Source organism: Hyaloscypha bicolor (genome assembly GCF_002865645.1).
Source record: "Hyaloscypha bicolor E unplaced genomic scaffold K444scaffold_182, whole genome shotgun sequence".
Taxonomy (NCBI): domain Eukaryota; kingdom Fungi; phylum Ascomycota; class Leotiomycetes; order Helotiales; family Hyaloscyphaceae; genus Hyaloscypha; species Hyaloscypha bicolor.
The window spans coordinates 5,346,413-5,370,642 of NW_020194684.1; the positions used below are offsets into that span (position 1 = coordinate 5,346,413).

The 24,230-nt window shown below is 48.1% G+C and overlaps 13 protein-coding genes across 13 annotated transcripts; 7 read left to right on the plus strand and 6 right to left on the minus strand.

Annotated features, from left to right (window-relative positions):
* Positions 1-131: 131 nt before the first annotated feature.
* On the minus strand, positions 132-1,189 carry K444DRAFT_621114 (proteasome subunit beta type-3). The gene is made up of 4 exons (XM_024881831.1): positions 1,061-1,189; positions 983-1,001; positions 466-917; positions 132-408 (listed from the first exon to the last, which is right to left on the minus strand). The coding sequence occupies exons 1-4, from the start codon at positions 1,061-1,063 to the stop codon at positions 265-267; spliced, it is 618 nt and encodes a 205-aa protein (XP_024728888.1). The 5' UTR covers positions 1,064-1,189; the 3' UTR covers positions 132-264.
* A 95-nt stretch (positions 1,190-1,284) lies between these two features.
* Positions 1,285-3,390, plus strand: K444DRAFT_602652 (uncharacterized protein). The gene is made up of 2 exons (XM_024878734.1): positions 1,285-1,760; positions 1,810-3,390. The coding sequence occupies exons 1-2, from the start codon at positions 1,624-1,626 to the stop codon at positions 3,224-3,226; spliced, it is 1,554 nt and encodes a 517-aa protein (XP_024728889.1). The 5' UTR covers positions 1,285-1,623; the 3' UTR covers positions 3,227-3,390.
* On the minus strand, positions 3,384-4,104 carry K444DRAFT_657027 (putative 60S ribosomal protein L36; the record flags this gene model as incomplete). The annotated part of the gene is made up of 4 exons (XM_024886122.1): positions 3,384-3,656; positions 3,709-3,790; positions 3,847-3,947; positions 4,051-4,104. 4 exons carry the CDS (start codon positions 4,102-4,104, stop codon positions 3,576-3,578), a joined length of 318 nt encoding a protein of 105 aa, XP_024728890.1. The 3' UTR covers positions 3,384-3,575.
* An 855-nt stretch (positions 4,105-4,959) lies between these two features.
* Positions 4,960-6,656, plus strand: K444DRAFT_669658 (class II peroxidase). The gene is made up of 3 exons (XM_024887545.1): positions 4,960-5,664; positions 5,720-6,093; positions 6,146-6,656. Exons 1-3 carry the CDS (start codon positions 5,133-5,135, stop codon positions 6,362-6,364), a joined length of 1,125 nt encoding a protein of 374 aa, XP_024728891.1. The 5' UTR covers positions 4,960-5,132; the 3' UTR covers positions 6,365-6,656.
* A 277-nt stretch (positions 6,657-6,933) lies between these two features.
* On the plus strand, positions 6,934-7,976 carry K444DRAFT_621117 (4-carboxymuconolactone decarboxylase family protein). The gene is made up of 4 exons (XM_024881832.1): positions 6,934-7,093; positions 7,199-7,375; positions 7,475-7,653; positions 7,719-7,976. Exons 1-4 carry the CDS (start codon positions 7,022-7,024, stop codon positions 7,813-7,815), a joined length of 525 nt encoding a protein of 174 aa, XP_024728892.1. The 5' UTR covers positions 6,934-7,021; the 3' UTR covers positions 7,816-7,976.
* Positions 7,977-9,257: 1,281 nt separating this feature from the next.
* K444DRAFT_574900 (uncharacterized protein) lies at positions 9,258-10,504 on the minus strand. The gene is made up of 2 exons (XM_024877458.1): positions 10,117-10,504; positions 9,258-10,066 (listed from the first exon to the last, which is right to left on the minus strand). The coding sequence occupies exons 1-2, from the start codon at positions 10,481-10,483 to the stop codon at positions 9,471-9,473; spliced, it is 963 nt and encodes a 320-aa protein (XP_024728893.1). The 5' UTR covers positions 10,484-10,504; the 3' UTR covers positions 9,258-9,470.
* Positions 10,505-10,652: 148 nt separating this feature from the next.
* K444DRAFT_574902 (Nop14-like protein) lies at positions 10,653-13,861 on the plus strand. The gene is made up of 3 exons (XM_024877459.1): positions 10,653-10,950; positions 11,005-13,029; positions 13,075-13,861. Exons 1-3 carry the CDS (start codon positions 10,669-10,671, stop codon positions 13,477-13,479), a joined length of 2,712 nt encoding a protein of 903 aa, XP_024728894.1. The 5' UTR covers positions 10,653-10,668; the 3' UTR covers positions 13,480-13,861.
* A 50-nt stretch (positions 13,862-13,911) lies between these two features.
* On the minus strand, positions 13,912-16,441 carry K444DRAFT_657032 (dipeptidyl-peptidase-like protein V precursor; the record flags this gene model as incomplete). Its single annotated transcript, XM_024886123.1, has 5 exons — positions 13,912-14,056; positions 14,108-15,461; positions 15,593-15,741; positions 15,909-16,086; positions 16,131-16,441. 5 exons carry the CDS (start codon positions 16,439-16,441, stop codon positions 13,937-13,939), a joined length of 2,112 nt encoding a protein of 703 aa, XP_024728895.1. The 3' UTR covers positions 13,912-13,936.
* A 481-nt stretch (positions 16,442-16,922) lies between these two features.
* Positions 16,923-18,631, plus strand: K444DRAFT_602669 (serine/threonine kinase 16). The gene is made up of 3 exons (XM_024878735.1): positions 16,923-17,229; positions 17,280-17,829; positions 17,879-18,631. Exons 1-3 carry the CDS (start codon positions 17,110-17,112, stop codon positions 18,394-18,396), a joined length of 1,188 nt encoding a protein of 395 aa, XP_024728896.1. The 5' UTR covers positions 16,923-17,109; the 3' UTR covers positions 18,397-18,631.
* A 483-nt stretch (positions 18,632-19,114) lies between these two features.
* Positions 19,115-19,892, plus strand: K444DRAFT_637223 (uncharacterized protein; the record flags this gene model as incomplete). Its single annotated transcript, XM_024884097.1, has 2 exons — positions 19,115-19,771; positions 19,878-19,892. 2 exons carry the CDS (start codon positions 19,115-19,117, stop codon positions 19,890-19,892), a joined length of 672 nt encoding a protein of 223 aa, XP_024728897.1.
* A 111-nt stretch (positions 19,893-20,003) lies between these two features.
* K444DRAFT_249240 (uncharacterized protein) lies at positions 20,004-20,668 on the plus strand. The gene has a single exon (XM_024871334.1). It carries the CDS (start codon positions 20,205-20,207, stop codon positions 20,535-20,537), a length of 333 nt encoding a protein of 110 aa, XP_024728898.1. The 5' UTR covers positions 20,004-20,204; the 3' UTR covers positions 20,538-20,668.
* Positions 20,580-22,331, minus strand: K444DRAFT_621121 (uncharacterized protein). The gene is made up of 2 exons (XM_024881833.1): positions 21,535-22,331; positions 20,580-21,484 (listed from the first exon to the last, which is right to left on the minus strand). Exons 1-2 carry the CDS (start codon positions 21,851-21,853, stop codon positions 20,820-20,822), a joined length of 984 nt encoding a protein of 327 aa, XP_024728899.1. The 5' UTR covers positions 21,854-22,331; the 3' UTR covers positions 20,580-20,819.
* Positions 22,332-22,527: 196 nt separating this feature from the next.
* K444DRAFT_647924 (ATP-dependent RNA helicase eIF4A) lies at positions 22,528-23,974 on the minus strand (the record flags this gene model as incomplete). Its single annotated transcript, XM_024885402.1, has 5 exons — positions 22,528-23,181; positions 23,234-23,592; positions 23,646-23,714; positions 23,769-23,843; positions 23,935-23,974. The coding sequence occupies 5 exons, from the start codon at positions 23,972-23,974 to the stop codon at positions 22,528-22,530; spliced, it is 1,197 nt and encodes a 398-aa protein (XP_024728900.1).
* Between the last annotated feature and the right edge of the window lie 256 nt (positions 23,975-24,230).

A 24,230-nucleotide genomic window follows, 5' to 3' on the forward strand; every position in this document is an offset into this window, starting at 1 on the left:
AATCCATTTGTGCTTGTTGTCTTCGGTCTCATCCACGCCTGATACTGATTAAGCCAGCCAGGTGCCCATAGCTCACAGTGCTCGGTCTCGATAGACTGGATACACATTCTCAGCACTAGAAAGTCAAAGATACGCAGATTGTGTATCATTTCGTGTAATTTTTTGCCATCGAGCTGATGCCATATCTAGTGTACACAAGACGAGCATGCCTTCTCTCATCACCAGTAGCTCAATCTCGACGTGAATCATGCCCCATTTGTCCCCTTAATCTTGTCTGCCCTTTAATAATCGTTTGGTGACCTTGTCCTTCTCGATGATGTAGACATGTGCACCCCAACCAGACAACGCATCTCTGTCTACTGCATTCAGCAACGCCTGCGAAATTGTCTCGAAAAGATCCTCTGGTGCCTGCATTCCACTTCATTAGCAACAATCATCAGGATCGTCAGAGAAAGGAAGATGCACCAAGTCTGGCTCCCAAAGTCCTTCGCATGTTCCAAACAACTGATCACTCGCCGTTCCACTGACAATGAAGTCCTTCGCAAAATCGATGCACCCAATACTATCGAACCCGCAGATGAATGGCTTTCCTGTCTTCTGATCGATACCTGCAACAACAGGACTAACGAAATAGGGACCAAATCTCTTCTCATAAAGACTACTGCTGACCAAGTTGGCCATTGTTGAAGGGGAGATGTTGCGTTCCTCACGCAGGCGGTACATGTTGACTTTGTAGCGGAAGAGATCAGATACTGTCGAGACGTCGGTAGCAAGGCCAGTGAGTCCTAGGTAGACATCGCCGTAGGAGAAGATCTTGGGGAAGTTGTTGGAGACGGTGAGGGATTGGAGGCCAAGTCGGAGATCGCAGGCTATGGCGACGCAGTCCTTTCCTACCATTGCTACGCAGGCGCCACCATCTGAGAAGACTTAGTTGATATCTAGGCAGGATATTGCAAAGGATGAAAGTATGGAGATCTCGTACTGATAGAGAATGGAGAGCTCTGCGCGAAAGGTGATTAGCTAGCTGGCTTGAAAAGGGACATGGGGATAATATGTTTACCATCTTGACGGGTCTATCTTTGTAAGAGGAATATCGGAGGAGGAACTGGGAGACACGAGCAGCTCTCTTGGAAAGTTGAGAATTTCGCAGATGGGGTTGTCGTTAAAAACGAGGCAGTATGGAGCTTTGCTTTTGAGGTTCCGCAGGTAGACACGGCTGGCGCGTTCGAGCTTCACCTGCAGGGGTAGCCGGAATTCTGCCAGGCACTGATCAACATCATGAGCTTGACCTTCAACTCTACTGCACAACTACAATCACCGCATTTTACATTTGTCATTCTTGGTCTGCTTTCTTTGACGAATAAGCCACCTCTCGCTCTTGAGGTAATGCTTGCTACGTTCATTCCCAGCATTACTCTCCAATTCTCGGTGCACCATCGACCCCGCCACACCCACCTGTCCTTACAAAGATTCGAGAAATAGAGAGAACCTTGTCAAGAACGCAGACATATTGCCGCCGTGAGCTCCATAGCGACTGAAAATATCAATAAGCATACGGATCGATTTCTAGGATCAAGCCACCCAACTTCTTGGTAACAGATTCCATCAAGTCAGCCTGGCATCATGGCCTCACAGGTTTATGTTCTGGATTCTTCAGCTCGCAGAGCCGCAATCAAAGTTACGCCTGGGAAATATTTGTCGGACGTACTGGAGGAAGCATGCGCCAAACTTGGCTACAAGGCCAGCAACTACGGTCTTAAGTGAGTTGTGGGCTGATGATACCCTTGCATATTTACTTACCGTAGACAGGCACAATAATAAACCCGTCGACCTCTCATTACCCTTCCGTTCGTCAAACCTATCCCCTGGGGCCAAGCTCGAGCTCATTCTCGCATCCCGGTCACCCTCCGTCGTTTCAGTAGCCCTCCAGTTACCACAGTCCCTGGCATCTTCCGCACCCAATGGCCGGTTGGTGGACAAATTTCCCAGCAATACAACCTTGTGGCTTATTCTACGACAATTCGAGTCCAGTGGAGAAGCAAATCTAAATTTTACAGGTCGTGGGGTTACACAAGTGGAGAATGGTGCGTCGAGGGCTGGCCGAATCTTTTATGAGATGCCTGTTCTGAATATTGTTGGGAGAGAATTGTCGACTTTTGAGGATTTGCAGAAGACACTCGCGCAACTTGGCCTCAATAACGGAAGCACGCTTATTAGACTTGATTTCAAGAAGACGGATCGACCACTCGAACAAGCTATAGCTGAAATTGGGCAATATTTCAAGGAGGAAGAAATATCACAAGTATCAGACAAAGCAGAGTCTAGCAATGCTGCTCTGAAGGAGGTAGATACAATTACGGAGGCAATTGCCAGACTGCCCTCGACAGAGCCTAATGCATCTGAAGATGTCGACACTACCTCCGTCGACGCTTCAGAAGGAACAACAGCAGACCCCACGCCGTATCCAGAGACTGTAGGAGATGCTCCATTACCAGCTCCAGTCACTCCGTCGAAGCGTCCAGCTCCAGAAATCAGAGAAGAGCCAGTCTTGGGTCCTGACCAACGACCAATATCTGTCTTCTCCCCTCCATCCAACGATACCCCGAAAGCAGCTCTGGTACCTCACAACGAAGAAGACTTTGAACCAACGGTTGCCCATGCAAAACTTCACCAAAGCCGTCTTTTGAACAACACTCAAAACAAGCGATTGTTGTCTGACGCCGAGACTGAGCAACAGGAGGCGGACAAAGTTGCTAAGCTGGCCAATACCAAAGAAGTGTCAATTAAGGTCCGATTTCCCGACCAGTCGACTATAATTTCGGCCTTCAATGCCCAAGAGACATGTTCAAATCTCTACACCTTTGTCAAAGGGGTCATTGTTGCCGAAGACCAGCCCTTCAAACTTGTTTGGACCAGCAAAGGATCCCAAACGATTCCCAAAGATGAGAAAAAGAAGTTGATCAAAGACTTGGGCTTCGAGGGAAGAATGCTGATCAATTTTGTTTGGGAAGATGCAGCTAGTGAGGGTGCTAGAAAGGCACCTATCCTCAAGCCACAGTATGTTCTGAGTGCAAAGGAAGTGCACGTTCCAGAACCTCCTCCAGCGCCAAAGGAACAGGATGAGAAGCCTATCGATAAAAAGGCTAAGGGAAAGGAGACCGATGGCAGTGGAGAAGGGAAGCCCAAAGGTATACCTAAGTGGCTTCAAAAACTCTCGAAGAAATAAGTGAACGGCTTTGATGAGGCACGAAGTTATGAAGTAGAGATGTTTGAGAATAAAGCTTCTTTCGTAAGCATTCCTCGGGACCATAGCGAGGAGTTTCGGCTTTTCGGTGTTACCGATGTTAGATCAGACCTCACAGCACTTGAAATGAATAGACGAATTCAGACATATTACCAAATTTCGTGTTGTAGAATTCGCTCATTGCTTCTAGAATCCCTTGCTTGTAGTGCTAGCTATCAAAACGAAGCCAAGCTTTCCCGAGATATCTTCCATGAAGTATGCCTTTGATTCATTCATACAACTCCATGCCATCCATGCGAAAACCGTAGGTATTGAGACGATTGCAAGATGCTTAGTGACCAGCTCTCCTCGATTCAGCAATGACACGCTGCAACTCATCGACCTTCGCCTTCGCACGACCGAAAGTACCGAGCTATCCATACATTAGTTGACTGCTCCCCTCCAACTTATGCTCTGGGACGTACCCTCTTCTTTGCCAGCTTACGCGCACGCTTGTCCTTGCTGTTTCGGAGGAGTTCGATAACACGACGCTCGTATGGTGCAAGTCTATCCCACAATCATTAGCCTTCTGCTGATCAACTTCTCCTCTCCGGGCCACATACCCAGAAACCTCCTTGACAATCTCCCTAACAAACGCAGTCTTCTTGCTCAAGTGACCCTTGGTCCTGCTGACTCTGGGTTTGACAACGCGTGCCTCGGTTTTCTACATATCGCATGAGATAATTAGCCCATTGAGTCCATCTTCAGATTTGCAGAAATTGAAGATCCTCCAAGAGGTGAGACGGGCAGGATTGGTGGGTTCATACGTGGCCCTTGTTGAGACCGACGGCGAGGCCGGTGCGCTCTGATTTTGGTGCCATTGTTGGTTGATGGCGTTGTCGTGCTTTTGTCGTGAAGAGGAAAAGTTCGAGGTGGTTCAGCGATTTCGCGAGGATCACGGAATTTTGTGGATCACGTGCTGAAATAAAGTGGATCCTTAAGCGAGCCTCCTATCTCAGAGACTTTGACGCGAAGATCTCTTCGTTTTATTCATGCTGCATTGGCTCGAAATGTTTCTCTATGATTTAAATAATGCTCCTCTCTGGGCTGAGTTTTACAAATGTCCTTTTGTTCTTTGAAAACCCTGAATCCACTCGTTCCTAAAATACTGCAGATTGAATTTCCGCCAATCACCGGGACCTTTGAAGACCAATCTCATACCGAAAATTATAGCCTTACTCTTTGAGTGAGCTCAACATACAATCCGATGGCTGATCTCATATGACCTCACAAATCGAAAGATCCCTCTCAACTTGCCACCGTACTAAGTCGATGTCACATGACTGTCAAATCCTTACCTGACTCGAGGAGACTTTCATCCAATGGAAAGATGCTGATCGACGTTGACCAACCACGGCTTCGAGACGAAAATCCTTGCATGATATCGGTCCGCTGAAAAGTTAGAGGCTCACAATATGCTTGCCAGCCTCTCAGAGACCCTAAATTAATATAACGCACCGGATTTCCTGAGTGGGGCAAAGGATTCGTAATTTGGTCAGCGAAAAGCTTCCGCCCAGTCTGGAACACTGAAGCTTTCAAATCCAGGGGGCGTACATGAATCAGACACGTTATGATTGGATGAAGCAGCAATGATAGCAAGGGTGGGTCAGTGAGTTGATATCGGCGTCTTGCGCTTCGGCTTCTCGCGAAGGAGGATCTTGCGATGGGGCAATCGTTCGAGAAGCTCTCCCAAAAAAATATTTGATAGTTCTGTGACTCAAATCCCACTTTCACTTTCGCCTGATCTTTCCACCACTACTCGAGACAATTGAACCTCCTTCCTTCTCAACTTCTCTCAATCCACATTGTAAAAGGCCTTACTCGTTCACTCCTGAGGAGCAGTCTCAAAATGGCCTCGGCATCACGCACCTTCACTCGCGCCGCGTTCAAGTCAACTCCCACTTCCACTTTCAAGACCTCAGCCCGGAACACTGCGTTCACCCTTCCCCGTCAAACATTTCGTCAACAATTTCGCCGTGGGTATGCTTCTGAGCCAAGCAAGTCCTCATCTTCTGGGCTGTACATCGGTATTGGAGTTCTAGCGATCGCTGGTGGAGCTGGCTATTATTTGTACACGCAAGGCAATGGCTCACTGCTTTCTGGCTCTGCGGGCGAGACCAAGGGCATATTCACCCCAAAGTTCGAGGATTACCAGAAGATATACAACGAGATTGCAGAGAGACTGGAGGAAAAGGACGACTATGATGATGGATCGTATGGACCTGTTCTGCTGCGATTAGCCTGGCATGCAAGTGGAACTTACGATAAGGAAACTGGAACTGGAGGCAGTAATGGCGCGACCATGCGATTCAACCCGGAGGGTGGCCACGGCGCAAATGCTGGACTCCAGGCTGCCCGAGACTTCTTGGAGCCGGTGAAGGGTGTGTACTTCACACAAGCTCAATTGGAACATTGTGAACTGATAATATCCTATAGAAAAATACCCGTGGATTACCTACTCCGACCTTTGGATCCTCGCTGGCGTCGTTGCAATCCAAGAGATGCAAGGCCCGACCATCCCATATAGGCCGGGCCGTATGGACAAGGACATTGCTGCTTGCACACCTGACGGACGTCTGCCCGACGCTTCTCAAGGAAACAAGCACTTGCGAGACATTTTCTACCGCATGGGTTTCAACGACCAGGAGATTGTCGCATTGAGTGGTGCACACGCCCTTGGCAGATGTCACGCCACTCGAAGCGGATTCGACGGACCATGGACATTCAGCCCAACTGTTGTCACGAACGAATACTACAAACTCCTTCTGAACGAGAAGTGGAACTGGAAGAAGTGGAATGGTCCCAAGCAGGTATGTATAATAAACTTCGACAATTAGAGGCAGCGACTGACAACCTCGACAGTACGAAGACAAGACCTCGAAGTCGCTCATGATGCTGCCGACAGACATGGCTTTAGTATCTGACAAGGCCTTCAAGCAATACGTAGACAAATACGCAAAGGATGAGGCGCTTTTCTTTAAGGATTTCTCTGCCGTCGTCATCAAGCTTTTCGAACTGGGTGTGCCGTTTGCGGAGACCACCGAGCAAGGCCCAATGGTTTTCAAGCCCACCACAGCTTAGATCCTGAGCCCATAGAAGATGATCGTACACGAGTTTTCCGATTAGATAGAAAAAGAGGTTTAGAACGATTGAAGTAAGCGTCGTTTAGGAGTTATCGAGATACGAGGAGATGCAACATAGACTAGACCTAGATTTGCCTACTTGTTGGGGTGCGTTGGACTTTCGGGTCCCATTTCTTCGAAGTGCGTCGTTGACCACACCGGCATGACTCTATTCCCCTTTCCTCAACATGTATGATTAGCATAGCCACCATAGAACGCAGTATAAACAGTTTTCGAATGGAAGTAAGACTGCAAACTGTGAATTTCCTCAGGTGTCTTCGGTGTCCGTTGAGGTCAATGTTCGGGGATTGATGGGACAGTGTGAAGAAAGATGAAGGAAGGAGCAAGGTGACGTTCAAATAAAGTCCAAGGGCTCGACCATCCTCTAATCACTGCATCAAACCCCTGAAACTGCCAAATCAAGGCACGCCGCTGGTTGCTAGTGTGGAGAAGCTTCCCGCAGGGTTCCCCGCACTTCGGACGCCCTCTGTTTCGGTGGCTGGACCTGAAGCATTGTCGACCACTATCAGGAATATCCAGGGGAAACGTCGATTCGTGACTTATCAACTGGTGACCGAATAAAAGAAAGGAAAGGAAAGGAACGCAAAAGTACAGAATGGCATCATCAACAGGCGAGTCGTCCGGTCCTACAGCGGGAAATCCGGTTGCAGAACAGTCTCGCCCTACAGTACGACTCCCAACCCCTTCTACTCCCCTTGCCAACTCCCCTCACCCAGTAACTCTCGCTCATACGGTACGGCTTTCACAAGCAAGAAGACTCACACAAACATAGAATGCCAACAAGTCATCCTTTCCCTTGTCACAAAACAACATGGACACCCCACTCCACGAAAGCCTGTACGCCCAAGGCTACGAAATGCGCAAGAAAGTCGTGGGAGAGGATTACGTAGCGAAGGCACTGGAGAATGGGAGCGGTGACTTCATGAGGCCGTTGCAACAGTTTGCTACTGTATTTACTTCCTTCCATCTCTTCTTCCGTCCCTGACTCTGCCCCACCTTTGCACTTACTTTGAGGGAGCAAGATGATGAAAGTACTGATCAAATTTAGGAGAGTGCCTGGGGAACGATTTGGACTCGTCCCGGATTGTCGTTGAGGGATAGAAGTCTATTGAATCTAGTAATGCTAACAGCGTTGGGGAAGTGGATTGAGCTTGGGACACATGTTAGAGGGGCTATGAGGAATGGGGCGACTGAAGTTGAGATTAGGGAGGCTTTGCTGCAGGCTAGGTGGGCCCTTTTAGCCGAAGTTCCTTTTAAATTGTGATCAGTGGAAGGCTAATAGTCGGTCACAGTGCATATTGTGGAATGCCAGCTGGTATGGAAGCATTCAGAGTGGCGGATAGGGTTTTGAACGAGATGCAGGAGAAGGGAGAGATGGTTCGTGGATAAGCTGCGAGGTAGCATTGACCAGATTCTTTGCTTTTCTGCTAAGCAGAGAACTTTCCACAATAATTGCAAACACTGCATAGAATGGATGCAATATGTAAACCGGATTTGAATGAAATAGCATCACAGTCCTCAGAAATGCAAATAGACATGAGAGTTACGACATCGATTCTGATCCATGGTCAATCCCACAATTCAGCTCTTCCAACACATTCGAGTACAAAAATTGGTCCCCCTTGTCTTCGATGCGGTGAAGACACTCATGTGCTCCACTCTCCGCTAGTTAATTGTCGAGGCAAGACCTCACATCTTTGCCCATATCCCTGGAGCATCGGCGGCTCAGAAGGAGTGCAAGTGGTGTTAACATTGAAGCTCGCAGTGACTTGAGCAGTTACAGTCCTGCAAACGAGAATCAGCAATATTCAAAAGATACGGGACAATGCAACACTTCCGAATTGCAAGGAGTATAAGTTTCAGTTAGAATCAGTGCGGTGCCATCCCACAACACTGTGAGGTTCGAGTCCTCGCATGGGATCGCAATTGTTCTGTTGACGGGCCGTCGCGCTCACACTGAGTGGAGATACTGTTGTCGGTGAAATAGAAGAATATGGAATGAGATTGGGGATTATCGGAACAGGGTTTGAACTCTATGAATTGGATGACGGAGAAGTCAACTTTGGGACTGCAGGAGTCTTTGGTACCAGGGCAGGTATAGCTATCGATAGTGCTGAAAGACCAAGCACTAAGAGACTTGTTGAAAGCATGATTGGGTATTTAGATGTTGAAATGTTATATTATTGATGCCAAGTACAATGATTTTGGGACGTTAAAGGGTGAGTGAGCGTTGTGTGCAGCAGGTGATGGGCAGGATATTTGTAGGAAAACCTGTGCCACAAGTTATATTATTTTTGTTGGAAAACAACGTTGGTCCCTCGCTGAAATGACATTCCTTCATTCGATTTTCCACTTGAAGGTGAATCTTCAGGCCACGGGTGATATGACGAATGAAGTTTTTCCCTAGGTTGAGTCTTTCTCTTTCTCTTCCTCGTATGCGTGCAGCACTCGCCGCAACCTTTTATTTGAATAGAAATGAACTGTGTACCTCCCTTTAACCGAAGTTTTGCGTTTCATTGCAATTTGCAAATTGTGGCTTCCGCTCACGCAATGTGTTTAAAGGAATGGGCAATTGACCTGAGCTACACTTTGGCTAATTTCAGCTACTTGCACTTTGCTAAAGGAGAGAATGATAACAATCAGTTATAGTAGACATGACCCAATCAAGTAGATGAATGTGAAACAATAGAATTGCGGTAACCTTGTCCCAGACTTTGGTTGAGGGGCGCCGTTAGCCTCGGAGAAGGGGCTGAAGTTGGAATCAAACAATGTTCAGTGGTTGAAATCCTCACACTCCGATTACAGCGTGAGAGATACTTAGAGTAGCATATAGGCCAGTCAGTCCTGATTTCGCATTTCTATCGTCCGTAGCTGGGCTATGCACATATGCTGACTGAGACCAGCTGCACCTGGACACACTTTCCAGAAGATGGTCTTGACTCTGTCATACTCGAACAGACATCGGTGTGTGCCTGGTGTTTTCAAGCTGCACAGTTCTAGCAACCTCCCGCTAGTCCTTTACGGACTCATAACTAAAACTTCCTTCATCTCTCCCGCTGAATAATATCGCTCCTTCCTAGCGGTCGAGTTCCATCATTCAAAACCATAGCCTCTCTATGGCGTCTCCTAATATGCTCTTCCTCGGAACTTTGGTCTCTTCTTCGCCTGCTCTCAACAAACATCCCTTCGAAGTCTTCACCCGCTGTGCCTTCACCGTCAATCATCCTGGCATCCCCCAAACGGCTCAAATCTGACTCAGTCAAGTTGCGCACAAGCTTCGCCTTGATCAATTGTGCTCTTCCTGCAGGGTCCCTGAACAATGGCATGGTGAGCTGGCTGAGACGATTGCCATTCCGGAGAGCTATCTCAAAGTTTATGCTAAACCCCGTCTCTGCTCTCTCGCCCCACGGCTCTTTTGCAAGCCAGCGCTCCACAAATCGCGATTTAACAAGTCCTTCGATCCCAAATTTGTCAACCAGCTGAATGAGTACTAACAAGCAATCTTGCTCGACAATATCCCGCAGATGCCAGTTGTCCCATTCAGGATCAAATTCGTTGTGCGGGTAGTCTTTGATGCAGTATTCGAGACATTTGACGAGGGCCGCGTACGTGTCGGGCTTCTCAATCATCTTCACCGTGGCTAAACACATTAGTCTGGGAATCGGTGAGTTCTTGGAAGTGTATACACACCGCTATTGATCATCATAGTTAAAGCCCTGATGCCTTTCTCCCTGAGTTTGTGGTCCGGCCGTGTGATGTACCAGAATAACACATCCATCGTGGGTCCATCGTGAAGAGCTCGCTCGCATACAATGATTGCGGTTGTCTCTTGAATACAATAGTTTGGACTATCGAGAAGTTTGTCCAAAGTACTTAGCTTTAGAGAGTCTTCGACATCTTGTGTGATGTACTGCGGCTTATTTTCAGACGGAGGAATCACAGCTGTATCGCGGTAATGGACAAGCATCTGTCGCATGACCCCAAATACTGCTAGAGTCGCAAGACCAAGCCCAAAAACAAAGAGCCTATCTTGAGCGGCAGGCGATATCGCCGCCATTTTGGTGAGACTACATTCGTGGTCGAAAGTGGTTGATTTGAGGAGCTTGGGAAGCTGGTCGAAGTTACCGAGCATCGGAGACAAGTTGATCCGTGCCGGCAACTTTTCTGCCCCCGCCTTTGATAAGATTTACGATTAAGAAAAGACTTTCGCGAAGCTCAACTGCTCTCCGAAACAACCAAGCCATGCCTCCCTCACAACTTAAGAGGTTAAAAGCCTCTCTACGAGAGCAGGGAATTATTGGCCCCCAGCAGTCCAAAAAGCAAAAGAAGCATAACGCCCAGAATGGGGTTACCAAGGAGAAAAGAGTGCATAGGACCGTGGCACTGAATGGCATTCGAGAGCAATTCAATCCGTTTGAATTCAAGGCGCTTTCGAGGAAACCCAAATTTGAAGTCACGACAGAACATGCAGCCAAGAGTGTCATCAGAAGACCGGGTGTCCAAAAGAGTCAAGAAGAAGAAATGGTATTTATCCAAGTGTCCAGGATTCTCTCCAAATTACTTATTTTATTTTTATAGCGCCGACAAGCATATCTAGAAGAGCAACAGCGCCGGCATAAGGTTGGAGGAATTGTTGACAAACGTTTTGGAGAAAATGATCCCAGTATGACACCAGAGGAAAAGATGTTGGAACGATTCACGCGAGAAAAGCAACTCCGGCACAAGAGGTCAACGTTTGATTTGGAGGACGAGGATACACCCGGCGAGCTTACCCATATGGGCCAGTCTCTGTCTCTTGACGGACCAGCATTGGTAGATGATTTCGACGAGAAAGATTTGGAGCTCTCGGATGCAGACGACCATCTTTCAGACGAAGAACGCCAGGCGCGGAAACGCCGTCGATCAGAACTCGAGGACGAGGAAGATGAAGAAGACGACAGTGGGGACCGTCCAGAGCGGAAGAAGTCGAAGCAAGAAGTTATGAAAGAACTCATTGCAAAATCGAAGCTTCACAAATATGAACGTCAAGCCGCCAAGGATGATGACGAAGATTTAAGAGAGCAATTGGACAAAGAGATGCCGAATATACATGAATTACTTCGAGGGATTGCACCGAAACGTCCAACTGCACCGCCAGCAGATATTCCGGGGATGAATCCGGATCGTGCCGCATTGTTGAATAGGACTGATAAGGTTAAATTTGATAAGGAATATGATCTTCGTCTTAGACAAATGGCCCAAGACAAGCGGTCCAAACCTACTGAAAAATCAAAAACGGAGGAGCAAGTTGCCGAAGAGACAGCGAGGAAGCTTCAGGTGTTGGAGGCTAAGAGACTCCGCCGAATGCAGGGTGCACCTGAGAGTAGTGATGAGGAAAAGGAGAAGGGTGCTGAGCCAGACGACGAGGATGAAGAGGACGATTTTGGTCTCGGAGATGGTATCAAAATACGACCTACAATGGCTGAACTGGGCGTGGAAGACGAGGACGACTTTCTTATAGACGATGATCTTGTGGCCAGTGGCTCAGACGCAGAGTCTGTGGACGATTCTGATAATGAAAAAGAGAACGACTCTGACGATGGAGAGGAGGACGAGTTTGTCAAAGGCCTGTTGACTGAGGAAGAAGCGAAACGACCCGAGTTCTTAACAGGAGCAAATGCGCCGATACAAGAAGTGGAAGAGCCAGCTTCGAATGGTATTAATGGTGATCTTGCCTACAGGTTCAACTGCCCTCAATCACACGACGAACTTCTCGAGATTACTGAAGGTGTGAATATTCTGGATCTCCCCACAGTGGTCCAAAGAATCAGGGCTCTCTACCACCCCAAACTTAGGAGCGAAAATAAAGGGAAGCTTACGAAGTTCTCTGTTTCTCTGGTCGATCATATCTCATATCTGGCGAACCAGGAGCATGGGCCCCCTTTCGTTGTACTGGAGAGTATCATCCGCCATATACATTCATTGGCAAAGACCTTTCCGGTGGAAATCGCAAATTCATTTCGCCGCCACCTCAAAGAGCTCGATACTTCCCGGGCTTTATCTCTCACTCCAGGGGACTTGGTACTTCTCACAGCGGTCGGAACCATCTTCCCTACCTCGGACCACTTCCATCAAGTCGTTACTCCAGCAGTTCTTACAATGGGACGATATCTAGGGTTAAAGATCCCTCAGATACTGTCAGACTTTGCGACTGGAGCATATCTATGCACACTTTGCTTGCAATATCAAAAGCTCTCCAAGAGATATGTTCCTGAGGTTGTCAACTTCATTGAGAATGCGCTTTGCGCTTTAGCTCCGACGAAGTTGGCAGAAATTCCTGGGTACTTTCCTTATCACGACCCAAAGTCATCATTACGGATCGAGAGTGCTCCGACCTCTACTCGACAGCTGAGATTCTATGATTGCGTTGCTCAGGACCTCTCGGAAGAAGAGGGAGAGCTGCTCAAGGCCGCAATAGTTGAGATGAATTTGAGATTGCTGGATAGTGCCGCCGAAACATGGAAGGCGAAGGATGCATTTACAGAGGTTTTTGTGCCAGCTCTCGAAATAATGCGCCATCTATCTAGCAAGAAGTGCCGTTCCAAACTCGCTGAAAGCACCCAGGTACGTACTTCATATTATGTTGAACTTAATGCTAACCAGCCCTAGAAACTGCTCACCAAAGTATCTCAAAAACTTACGCTCCTCCTTAGCCAAGCCCGTCTTGCCCGGCGACCTTTAGAGCTACATCACCATCGTCCACTCGCAATCAAGACATCAATACCGAAATTCGAGGAGTCATTCAACCCAGACCGACACTATGATCCAGATAAGACGCGCACTGAGGCAGCGAAACTGAAGAAGGAGCACAAGAGAGAGAAGAAGGGCGCGATCAGAGAGCTGAGAAAGGATGCAAAGATCCTTGCCACCCAGAGCCTGAGAGAGAAGAAGGAGAGAGATGTGGCGTATGAGAAGAAGTATAAGAGGTTGGTGGCGGAGATTCAGGGCGAGGAGGGGAGAGAAGCAAAGGCGTATGAGAGGGAAAAGGATTGGAGAAAGAAGGGGAAGAAATGAGTGATGAGTGAATGAAGTTTACGACAAGTCAGGCTTTGAGACCGAGACGAGGTTGGAGTGGTCACGAGTCGTGATAGAACTGCTCTGCATCAAGATGCTCCATTTCATGCCCTAGTCCTTGTTCTGCTTCTACCTTATGTCATTGATGCTCACCACCCTCTGATTTTGCCGCGTGTTTGCATTTACCCAGGCTATACAACCCACCGATGGCTGATGAGATAGAATATCCATCACTCAAATACTGCGTCTTGTATGTCTTCTTGGTACCATCTCGCTATATATTGGGATTCATAGATCAAGCACTCACAGCCAGAATAGAATTTTCTAACGGAAGTCAAACATTATGTCATTTGAAGAAACGCTTTTGGTAGTGAAACGTGCTAGCAGAACCATTTCGTTATAACTTCGATGTGTCATCTTTAGCTTCCTGTTGACTGATAGGTTCCTTGTCAATGCTTCACATCCTGACTTGCGAGACACCTGCATTCAACTCTTCTTCCTCAATTCTGCTGTACTTGTTAATCCAACCCAGAACCTCCTTGTGCCAGAGTAGGGAATTCTCGGGTTTCAGTACCCACTAGTATCTCGTCAGTATGCTATCACATAACAAGCCAAATGGGCTACTTACGTGGTTTTCATCGGGAAACGTCAAGAACTTGCTATCGATCCCCTTTGTCTGCAGCACATTGAAGGGCGCCAATCCTTCCGCGATCGGCAATCTGTAGTCCAGCTCGTTGTGGATGATCAGATGCGGTGTGGCCCAGTTCTTCAGATGGCTCGCCGGATCCCATTTCTCGTAGTTCTCTCTATTGTCCCATAGCGTCCCATCGAAGTCATGATGAGGGAAGAATAGCTCCTCAGAAGAGTATTGGTTCAAAGTGCTGAACACACCATCATGGGTGACGAGTGCTTTAAACTTACGTCCCAAGGGGTGGCCTTGAATCCAGTTGACCATGTAACCGCCATAGCTTGCACCGAGTGCTACCGCTCTGTTGATATCAACATAGGAGATGTTGGCTTCGATGTATTCGAAGCATTTGACGAGGTCGATGTACGGCCTACCTCCCCATTGGTTCTTGATACCATTCTGGAACTCCATGCCGTACCCCGTGCTTCCCGTTGGATTCGGAGTTACTACTACGTAACCCTGTTCTGCGAAGACTGCCGGGTTCCATCTGGTAGACCAACCTTCGTTCCACGCCCCCTGCGGCCCTCCATGAATCAAGAAAGCAAGAGGATATTTCTTGGACTTGTCAAAATTGGAAGGTTTGAGCACCCAGGCATGCACATTGTAATCCTCCGCTCCTGCGAACCAAAATTCATCGACCTGGTCTTGTGAAAGTCCAAACGCCTTGCCCAGCTTTGAGTTGGATGAAACAAGGGAGCTTGCATCCGTCTCGGCATCCAGGATAGAATAAGTACTGTTATCCACCAGAGAATTTGAACTGATGAGAAGCTGGTTATCGGGAAGAAGCTTGGCATCAGTGACGGTACCATCACTAACAATTGCTTTCGGTAGATCTTTGGCATGGCGTGGTGATGCTGGAAGTTTGAAAAGCTTCCCTCTACCGTTTTCTTCAGCTGTCACATACAACTCCTCACCATCCTGGCTCCATGTGATTGCTTCAGGCCTCAGATCCCACTTGCCTTCTCCATCTGGTGTTCCGTAGAACTCTTGCACATTCGTAAGATCTGTGATATCTGGAATAAGAAGCAGCCGAGGTTTATCGCTCTCGTACTGAATACTCTTCATTCTTGTGAAAGCAACAGAGTTTCCATCGGGAGAGAACACCGGACTAGCGCTGTAGCCCTTCAGGTTGCCTGTCTTCACGATTTGTGGAGATGGTGCTCGAGGCTTAGTGAAATCGAGGGGAATGAAGTACAGATCAGTCTTGGTGTAGTTCGCGGCGTTAATCTTGGGGTCCTTAGCCACAAATACGATACCATTCTTGGAAGCATCGAAATCTCCTGCACCGCCAAAGCTGGAAATCTTGAGTGAGCACCATTTCATGAAGGGATTTCGTCACCGAGATATTTGGAAGGGAAGACCTTTGAATGTCTGACAACTCGCGAGACATTCACAAAGGGGAAATGAACTGGAGAGCATGCTTACGGCGGGACCGGGCTTTCCAGAGAGGAGCCAGCGAGGGCATTCCTTAAAGACCCTACGGTCATGTTGGAAAGTCCACTTGACTTCTTGATCTTCAATGTCGTGTACCAGATTGAGCTAGTATTTTCTGTCACATAGCTATCCCACTGTCTCTATCCAGTAAATTAGCTACAAAGTCAAGAACGATCTGAAGAAAGTGGGAGAAAGGGTATCTTGGCTCCAAAGAAGGAAGGACAATTGAGTCATGAGGCTTCTTAAAGGTCTCCCACGCTCACAGTTCTCACGGAAATAGGCAGTAAATAGGTATCAGAAAACCTACCACAAACAGCTTCGAGTAGACTCTACCAGTTGACTTAGGCTTTTCAGCGGTTTCTGGATTATACAGACTTCCGGAAGGAGTGGCAAGGCCGGTGACAACAAGAGCAAAAGTTTCAGGATCGATCTCCGTGATCTTAAGGTTTGCGACTGGGCCATTGAAGGTCGTGATCGTCGCAGGTCTACCCATTAGCTTGGCATTTCCAATGAGCAAGACACAACCCACTTAAGCTCTAAGTTGTCGCCATCAGTCAACATAAGGCTTGTGGTGCCTTTCTCTCCCCCCTTTAACCAGAGAATCAGGTTCTTCTTCCCAAGCCATGTTGGCTCACTCGCTTGAGCATCACTGCTGACGAGGTTCGTCTGTCCAGTCTTGATGTCTAGAACGCGGATCTCGGAAGACTTGGAGTGAGAATTGAATGAGTAGGTTGAGACCGTGAAGAGAGCCAGTGTTCCCTTCTGATTGGGGATGGCAGAGGAGCGGCGGGGCGCGCTGAGGAGCACCTCAGGCGTGAATTTCTTTGCACGGATTGTCATCTTTGAGTGCAATTGAGGAACCAAGAAGCTGTAGAATTGAGAGAAGTATTCTTCCGTCTGTCAATGAGGTGATCGAGGGCGAGATGACGAGTTCATTGCTGGAACAGGCAGGCAGGTGTCAAGTTCAAACCTACCCCGCAAGGAGCCGAGTGTTCGGTGATCCCTGCAGGTGAGCCTCGTTTTTTGTTGCAGTGAATTGCTTAATGTCCTTAATATCCCGATTTGTTACGACCTTAGAGCCGTGACCTGGCTCTTGCCAATGCTGCAGACTTGATCACCAATTATCCACAGTCTTCTGCACATAGCGAGGTTGTGCTGCCCCTCCTTCCCGCCGTTTTCCTCCCCAGCCAGGATCCACCCTTGAAAAACAGGGGTTGAGGCGCAGTCCAGCCCCCAACCTCAGCCACAATGATGAGAACGTTAACGTGACCTAAATATAATCGGTGCTACAGTATGCAGCAGTGCGACACCAACAAACAACATTGAGTTCAATATTTTTCGCGGGATTTCCTCGTTACGTTACTGTTCAGGCCAACATCAATTGTTGGGATACACTTCGCGGTCCTGTTCCTGATACGGTTTCATCCAAGTTTGCACGGGCGACTCAACGAGAGCTCTCGGAGCTGGAGCTTCAGCGCAGAACGACACCTCGCCATACACCTGTCGCAATGGCACAGTACCTACAGGACTTCGTGTACACTCTTACCAACTGCTTCTCTTGTTTCCCCGGCTCTCCGCAATTGAAGATCAATAATAGAAGTTTCAAAATCCTGCGACTCTTGGGTGAAGTAAGCAGACAGTCTCCTCAAATCGTAAGATGCTAATTGTGCATTTCTAGGGAGGGTTCTCCTATGTTTACCTAGTACAAGACACGAGCAATGAAGCGCTCTATGCGCTGAAGAAGATAAGATGTCCATTTGGACAAGAAAGCGTTACCCAGGCTATGAAGGAGGTGGAAGCTTACGCCCTCTTTTCTCCACATCCAAATATTATCCACAGCGTGGATTATTGTGTCCAGGCAGACAGGTCCGACCCAGGCGCGAAAACAGTGTATATCCTACTCCCATATTATCGAAGAGGGAATCTGCAAGATATCATAAATGCGAACTTGGTCAATCATACGAAGTTCCCTGAGCGGCGCCTCATGGTCCTTTTCTTGGGCGTCTGCAGAGCTTTACAGGCAATGCACTACTACAAGGTCAAAGGCGGCCCTGGTGGTGCAGAGAGTCAGAAGAAGGCAAAGCAGGTCCGAGACGAGGCGGCAAAGGCAGACCAAGACCTAGACAGCGAGCAACAAGAGCCCTTGATGGAAGGAGAAGTGACTAGGAGCCAAGAGGGTGTTGCTGCCGGTGATATCAGAGCGTATGCGCATAGAGACATCAAGCCAGGTAAGCAAACCAAAGCAAAATTCGGCTTGTCATTTGCTGAACTCTTCAGGAAACATCATGATTGACGATGACGGCGAACAACCAATTCTCATGGATCTTGGCTCATTAGCACCCTCCCCTGTACCGATTACCTCGAGATCACTCGCACTGGCCGTACAAGACCAAGCAGCCGAGCATTCAACGATGCCGTACCGCGCTCCTGAACTGTTTGACGTCAAGACGGGAAGCGTAATTGACACCAAAGTCGATATATGGTCACTTGGATGCACTCTATACGCTTGTCTGGTTGGAAAGTCTCCATTCGAAATGCGGAGCGATGAGACTGGAGGTAGTTTGAGTCTCTGTGTCCTTGGAGGTGATTGGAGATTTCCAGACGAGGGTGCTGGAGGAAAGAAGAAGGCAACAAATCAACAAGGCCAGAGTGAGGACAGCGAGATCAGTGAAAGCATCCGAGATGTGGTCAGGAAGTGCTTGAAAGTTGAGCCAGCAGAGAGACCAGAAGTGAACGAGTTGATTGAAATTGTCACGAAAGTTATCGATGAGTTGCCTGAAGATGGCGCTTCATAGCTTTGGATACTCTTGTATACATGTTCAATAGCAGGCGTTAAGAACTTGGCGAAGCAGAGGCTTGAGATGTATGGTGTTCAAGAGTTAGATTTCGTATCGAATTTGGAAATGCCTTCGGATTGGGATTCAGTGCTAATAATGATGACGGTCAGATTAGGTCGAAGCCTCGAAAACCCCTACGATCTCACCAATCGGGACCCTTGTACATAAGCCATTGAGGCGAAGCAAAAAGCACATCTTTTCTCATACATCCGCTCCGCCAGTGGCCAAGTTGAGCGGTAGGGCCTCGTCAGTGAGGACGTGCTCTGCAACCAAAAACTTCTTCTCTCTGTCATTTTTGCTATTGGTTGCTTCGTACACTTTACTCGTTCTCCCGTATCCAAGATGCGCAGCGGTAAAGGCCTCCTGGACAAGGTTCCATCTGGTTGTAGCTTGGCAGTAACTTGACTTAATATCACTCCAAAGCGAGCTCAATTCGGTCATTCTATCCTTTCGGACCTCAGGCTTCAGTGTATGCTTGCACCGATACACGTAACGTTGTGTTCATCGGCATGGCCGCATGGTTAAGTTCATTATTCCATTCTCTATATAATGTTGTTCAGATGCTGCTTCTTTCTCCCAGAATTCAAGCAACTTGGGGACTTTTAGGAAGATAATCACTTTCTAGCACGTATCTATTTGACGACTCTTACATTTCCAAGCTGTTTCTAAAGCTACGATGATGCTTTCAACACGTTACTACGCCCTTTTGTTCCTGGGAACTCTTCATTATTTTACAACTCATGCCCAATCCATTTGCCCGTTGATCGGACCAGACTTTCCTCCTCCCAAAAGTCTCTCCTCCAACAAGACATTTCAATCCACCATTTCAAACTTCACACAATTGCTTCAGCAAACAATCTCCGCCGGCAATACACAATACGGGCCCTTTGATTCTGCTAACACCTCCTACTCTACAGAACTGTTCTCGACCTACGAATTAACTCCACTGTTCACAGCTCACTTCACCCCTCCTGCTGTGGCAACATACCAAGATGGGGTGAAGAGTGTAGACTCAAACACGGTATTCAGAATTGGCAGTCTGACCAAACTCATCGTGGTTTACACATTTCTCATCGAAGCAGGAGATGCCAGGTTCAACGATCCAGTTGCGAAATATGTCCCTGAACTTCTGGGAGCTGCACAGTCCATAAATCCTTCAGCAAACTCACTTGGCAATGTGGCTTGGGATGAAATTATTGTTGGTGAATTGGCAGCTCACATGGCAGGCATTGGAAGAGACTGGGAAGGCCTTGGGAAAATAGGAGGCTTTTTTTTCCCAGTCGGCGACCCTTCAGCCCTCGGCTTGCAGCCGTTGCATGCCTCTGAATTACCAGTATGTGGGGGTGGGCCTTTGTGCACATGAGCTCAGTTCTTCGAAGGCTTCCCTAACAGTCATCCTATTTATGCTTCCTCGACAGCTCCTATCTACTCCAATGTAGCGTTCCAAATACTGAGTTAGGCATTGGAAAATATCACTGGCGTGGCTTTTGCTACTTCGGTGCACGGTGGCTTTTTCAGTCCTCTCAAACTGACAGGATCATCTTGGACAGTGCCAACATCTAATTCTTCAAGAATCATTCCAGATGACTCTTCTTGGGCTTTCGATGCCGGCGAGGAGGCTTCGTAAGAATATGCTCCCTCTTGAAGTTTAAGACTCACTAACAGGCTCCAGAGTCGGTGGGATGTTCAGCTCAACCAACAATATTACCACTATAGGTCGAAGCATCAGCTCCACCCTCACAAAGCCAGCCATTACTCGCCGCTAGATGAAGCCCCGCGGCTTTGTTGCAAACCCTTTCACAGCCGTCGGTGCCCCTTGGGAAATTATCCGCCTCCAAAGCTCCCCCAACAACCGTATGGTGGACCTGCACACCAAATCCGGTGATTTGCCTGGATATTCTTCCCAATTTGTTCTCATCCCTGACTGGGGCATCGGTTTCTCTATTCTCTCTGCTGAAGCAAATCCAACCACCTACAACGTATTACTTGCTGATCTGATTACGGACACGCTCTTACCCTCCACCGAGACTGCAGTGAGAGAGGAAGCTGATCTGCTTTACGCTGGTACGGTACATACACCAGCCCAGAGAAGAGCTTAAATTCAAGCATAACAACCAGCAGGATTTCATCGTAGCAAGTAGGTTTGATGAGCTCTATGTTTGGATTTCTGTTGAAGGATTTGGCTGAATGCTAATATGCATATAATTATCGTTCGCTGAAGCTCTTTGCTTAGGCTAATTCATGTCCCTGTAAGTGCAAGCGAGGAACCTGTAGTACCTTGCAAAGCTACGATATACCTTCCAAAATCGCCAAATCTAGGACCACAATTCTCTCCATCGACATCTCTCATACGTTCTCCTGATGTTCATCACTCGCTCCACTCAGAAGCCGAGGTCACTCAGGTCACCCAGAATCCTATGCTTTCTGCGAGAGGACTCCTTCGCTGGGCTCAACAACCCGGCTTTTCTGAGACCCTCAGGAATATCATCCCAATCGCAAAGAACCTCGATCCTTCCATCTTTCCTGTTGCGCGAAGGGTGAAGCTTCTGCAGCTCGGCAATCAACATGTTCTTAATTTTGCCATCGGTGATGCCACTGATGAACGCGGAAACAAAATCCACTTCCAACTGTGCCTCATTCATGTTCAGTCCCTTGAAGACTTCGTTGGCGTTGTTGTAGTAAGTCTTGACGTGATTTGTCCCTTGGGAGAGCCGAGGAATACTAGAAGCTTCGTGTCTTGCAGGGGGAGATTCGACTAAGGTGCCCGTAGGATAATCGGTTACCCTGTTTCTGCTGCGAGTCACTGGGCGCCGAGCGATGGTGGGCTTCGGACGAGTACGGGATGACTTCTGGCTCTGGCCACTTGGAACTTTGTTGCTAATGGCTGGTTCCTGATCTTCTGAGCTTGGTAGCATGGTGACAGGCATAGGCTTAAGTTGGCGCGCAAATCTTGAAGAAGACATATTGCCAGTTGATCCATCGCGTGTTGGTGGGACAGTAGCAGACGCAGTTGCAGATGTGCCTCCAGTGATGGCCAGAAACTCCACTATGTATCGTCAGCCCGATATCTCGATGGAAGACTCATCCTGAACGTACCTTCAGAAAGCCGACCTTCAAGAAAGTTCTTCAGGTCTGCCTTGAAAGCTGCATCTGCCTTTATGAATTCCTTCCTAACTTGATCGTCCCTGTTCTTCTCGCGCTCGATTTCGGCAAGTCGGGACTCGAGGGCGATGATCCTGTCTGCACTCTCCTTGTGCTTCCTGTCGGCCTCGGCTGCATCAAATTGGCGACGGCTCTCATGCTCCTGTATCTGCTCCAGGAGGGCCTTGTTCTCTTTCCTGAGTTGAAATTGCCAGAGCTTGTCGGCCGCAATGGCATCCATCTTCGGACTCAGGGCTATTTGCAATCGATCCATGTTGAGAATAGAGCATGGGAACTGATGCTAGAACCAAGAAATTGAATCCCAAAGTTCCTGGCGACTGTATGGCTGGTTCAACTTCTAGTTGGACCCGTATTTAACAAGGAACGAGGAAACAGGATGGAGGAGATCAGGATCGATCGAGTCACACGCAATGGGATTGGGAGCGGGTTGGGGAGGAACGAGGGTGTTGAAAGAGCGACCAAAGACTCCCGTCGCTTATATCGAGTCAATCACGTGCGGCGACGAAACTCCTTTTACGATTTTTGAAAAGCTTTGGTCTATGAAAAACACAACGGCTCTATCACACTGGCTTACTTTCAAAGTGATGGCGAGAATACCATGACCCGGCAGAGATAGCCCTGGATGATAGAAAGCTTGCTTGATGACCAATAAGCAGATCCCTAAACACAGAGACGTTCGATGATGGAAAGCAAGAAGCATCGCCCAACCCTCTAATGTTGGTAATGCCGTCCGAGACACAGGAAAATCAAATGAGCTGCACACCATGATGCAGCGACTTTTGTGCCACCAATTACCCCTTTCCTCACGCGCCGGGCGAACCAGCCACGCTCACTATCACTACCCTAAAAGGGGTTCCGACTCCTGTCCTTTATGACACGAATACGTAGGAACTGTGATTTACCAAATCTTTTGTCGAAATGAGACGCTTAGATGAGATCGGCGACGTTCATTGGCATCTCCTCAATTTGAGTGCTGTAAAACTGTTCGATTTCTCTCATCATGCGCACATCCTCAGCAGTAACGAAGTTGATCGCGACACCCTTTCGTCCGAAACGACCTCCACGACCGATTCTGTGGATGTAGTTCTCACGGTTGGCAGGGAGATCGTAGTTGATGACCAAGGAGACTTGCTGGACATCGATACCACGAGCCAACAAGTCGGTGGCGATCAAGACACGGGATGAACCTGATCGAAATTCCTTCATAATCAGATCACGCTGACCCTGGTCCATATCGCCGTGCATGGCAGACACAGTGAAGTCACGAGCAGTAAGCTTGTCAGTAAGCCAGTCGACCTTTCTTCTGGTGTTGCAGAAGATGACGGCTTGTGTGATGGTGACTGTCTCGTAGAGATCGGAAAGAGTGTCCAACTTCCAATCCTCCTTCTCGACAGCGATGTAGAACTGCTTGATACCCTCGAGGGTGAGCTCGGCCTTCTTGACCAAGATACGGACGGGATCGCGCATGAATTTAGTGGTGACCTCGAGGACGTCCTGGGGCATGGTAGCGGAGAGAAGGACGACCTGGGTGGATTGAGGGAGGAGCTGGAAGATGTCATAAATTTGCTCAGTGAAACCACGCTATAGTGATGTCAGTATTTCTCGGGAAAAAAAATCACTTTTCAGAACCTACAGAAAGCATCTCATCGGCCTCATCGAGAACGAACATCTTCATCGAGTCGGTCTTCAGGAATCGGCGTTGGATCATATCTTGGACACGACCAGGAGTACCGACAACGACTTGAGGACCCTCTTGAAGAGCTTTCATGTCATCACGAACGCTCGTACCACCAATGCAAGCATGGCACTCAACGTTCATGAAGTCACCAATAGCAACAACGACTTTCTGGATCTGCTGGGCCAATTCACGGGTAGGAGCAAGAATCAGAGCCTGGCATTGCTTGATGTTGGGATCAAGCTTTTGCAAGACTGAGATAGAGAAAGTTGCAGTCTTTCCGGTACCTGATTGGGCTTGCGCAATGACATCGTGGCCTGGTTTGTTTATTAGATATTGCAGAAAGAGATAGATGTTCTTCGAAACTAACCCTTAATGACTGGCATAATAGCACGTTGCTGGATAGCAGAGGGACGCTCGAAACCATAGGCGTAGACACCTGCATCATTTTGTTAACCATAATCTTTCCAAGAATATGCACATCGGATCGTACCTCGCAGAAGCTCAGGCTTCAGGTTCATAGTGTCGAAAGAATCAACGGTCTCGTCATAGTTGGACTCGATTTGACCTGCCAAACCAAGTTTCATCAGCTTGTGTTCTTTCAGCTTGCCGCACAGCCAGTGGCGGTGTGAATTTCTGGGAACTTTCTCGGCGCTCACCTTCTGGGATCTCCTCGAGACCCTTATCAACGGAAGCCATGATTGCGGTTTCGATTGATGTAAATATCTAGATCGCAAGCTGAGCCTGGGATCTAGAAATCGCAAGGTTTGATGGTGAGAAGGTGGGGTGGTGGAAAATGCGCACAGGTCTCGGAGAGAGACTGCGACGAGCAGGCTGCGTGGATGTAAAAAGACTAGATTCCAAACTCCCGTTATCGAGAGTATTATTGGATCTAGTGGAGTGGTTTTGGTTCTTGTATGGTGTATTTGATTTGTTTGATGGTGGAGAACAAGTC

Coding starts and splice junctions, on each gene's coding strand:
- K444DRAFT_621117 (XM_024881832.1), top strand. CDS start 7,022: ATGGCATCATCAACAGGCGAGTCGTCCGGTCCTACAGCGGGAAATCCG. Junction 7,094..7,198: donor CAGAACAGTCTCGCCCTACA/GTACGACTCCCA, acceptor ACACAAACATAG/AATGCCAACAAGTCATCCTT. Junction 7,376..7,474: donor CGTTGCAACAGTTTGCTACT/GTATTTACTTCC, acceptor GATCAAATTTAG/GAGAGTGCCTGGGGAACGAT.
- K444DRAFT_249240 (XM_024871334.1), top strand. CDS start 20,205: ATGAAGCCCCGCGGCTTTGTTGCAAACCCTTTCACAGCCGTCGGTGCC.
- K444DRAFT_574902 (XM_024877459.1), top strand. CDS start 10,669: ATGCCTCCCTCACAACTTAAGAGGTTAAAAGCCTCTCTACGAGAGCAG. Junction 10,951..11,004: donor AGAGTCAAGAAGAAGAAATG/GTATTTATCCAA, acceptor TTATTTTTATAG/CGCCGACAAGCATATCTAGA. Junction 13,030..13,074: donor AACTCGCTGAAAGCACCCAG/GTACGTACTTCA, acceptor AACCAGCCCTAG/AAACTGCTCACCAAAGTATC.
- K444DRAFT_602652 (XM_024878734.1), top strand. CDS start 1,624: ATGGCCTCACAGGTTTATGTTCTGGATTCTTCAGCTCGCAGAGCCGCA. Junction 1,761..1,809: donor GCCAGCAACTACGGTCTTAA/GTGAGTTGTGGG, acceptor TACCGTAGACAG/GCACAATAATAAACCCGTCG.
- K444DRAFT_669658 (XM_024887545.1), top strand. CDS start 5,133: ATGGCCTCGGCATCACGCACCTTCACTCGCGCCGCGTTCAAGTCAACT. Junction 5,665..5,719: donor CTTCTTGGAGCCGGTGAAGG/GTGTGTACTTCA, acceptor AATATCCTATAG/AAAAATACCCGTGGATTACC. Junction 6,094..6,145: donor AGTGGAATGGTCCCAAGCAG/GTATGTATAATA, acceptor CAACCTCGACAG/TACGAAGACAAGACCTCGAA.
- K444DRAFT_574900 (XM_024877458.1), bottom strand. CDS start 10,483: ATGGCGGCGATATCGCCTGCCGCTCAAGATAGGCTCTTTGTTTTTGGG. Junction 10,067..10,116: donor AACTATGATGATCAATAGCG/GTGTGTATACAC, acceptor TAATGTGTTTAG/CCACGGTGAAGATGATTGAG.
- K444DRAFT_621121 (XM_024881833.1), bottom strand. CDS start 21,853: ATGGATCGATTGCAAATAGCCCTGAGTCCGAAGATGGATGCCATTGCG. Junction 21,485..21,534: donor TGAAGGTCGGCTTTCTGAAG/GTACGTTCAGGA, acceptor GACGATACATAG/TGGAGTTTCTGGCCATCACT.
- K444DRAFT_621114 (XM_024881831.1), bottom strand. Junction 409..465: donor GACTTTGGGAGCCAGACTTG/GTGCATCTTCCT, acceptor AGTGGAATGCAG/GCACCAGAGGATCTTTTCGA.
- K444DRAFT_602669 (XM_024878735.1), top strand. CDS start 17,110: ATGGCACAGTACCTACAGGACTTCGTGTACACTCTTACCAACTGCTTC. Junction 17,230..17,279: donor TCCTGCGACTCTTGGGTGAA/GTAAGCAGACAG, acceptor GTGCATTTCTAG/GGAGGGTTCTCCTATGTTTA. Junction 17,830..17,878: donor GCATAGAGACATCAAGCCAG/GTAAGCAAACCA, acceptor TGAACTCTTCAG/GAAACATCATGATTGACGAT.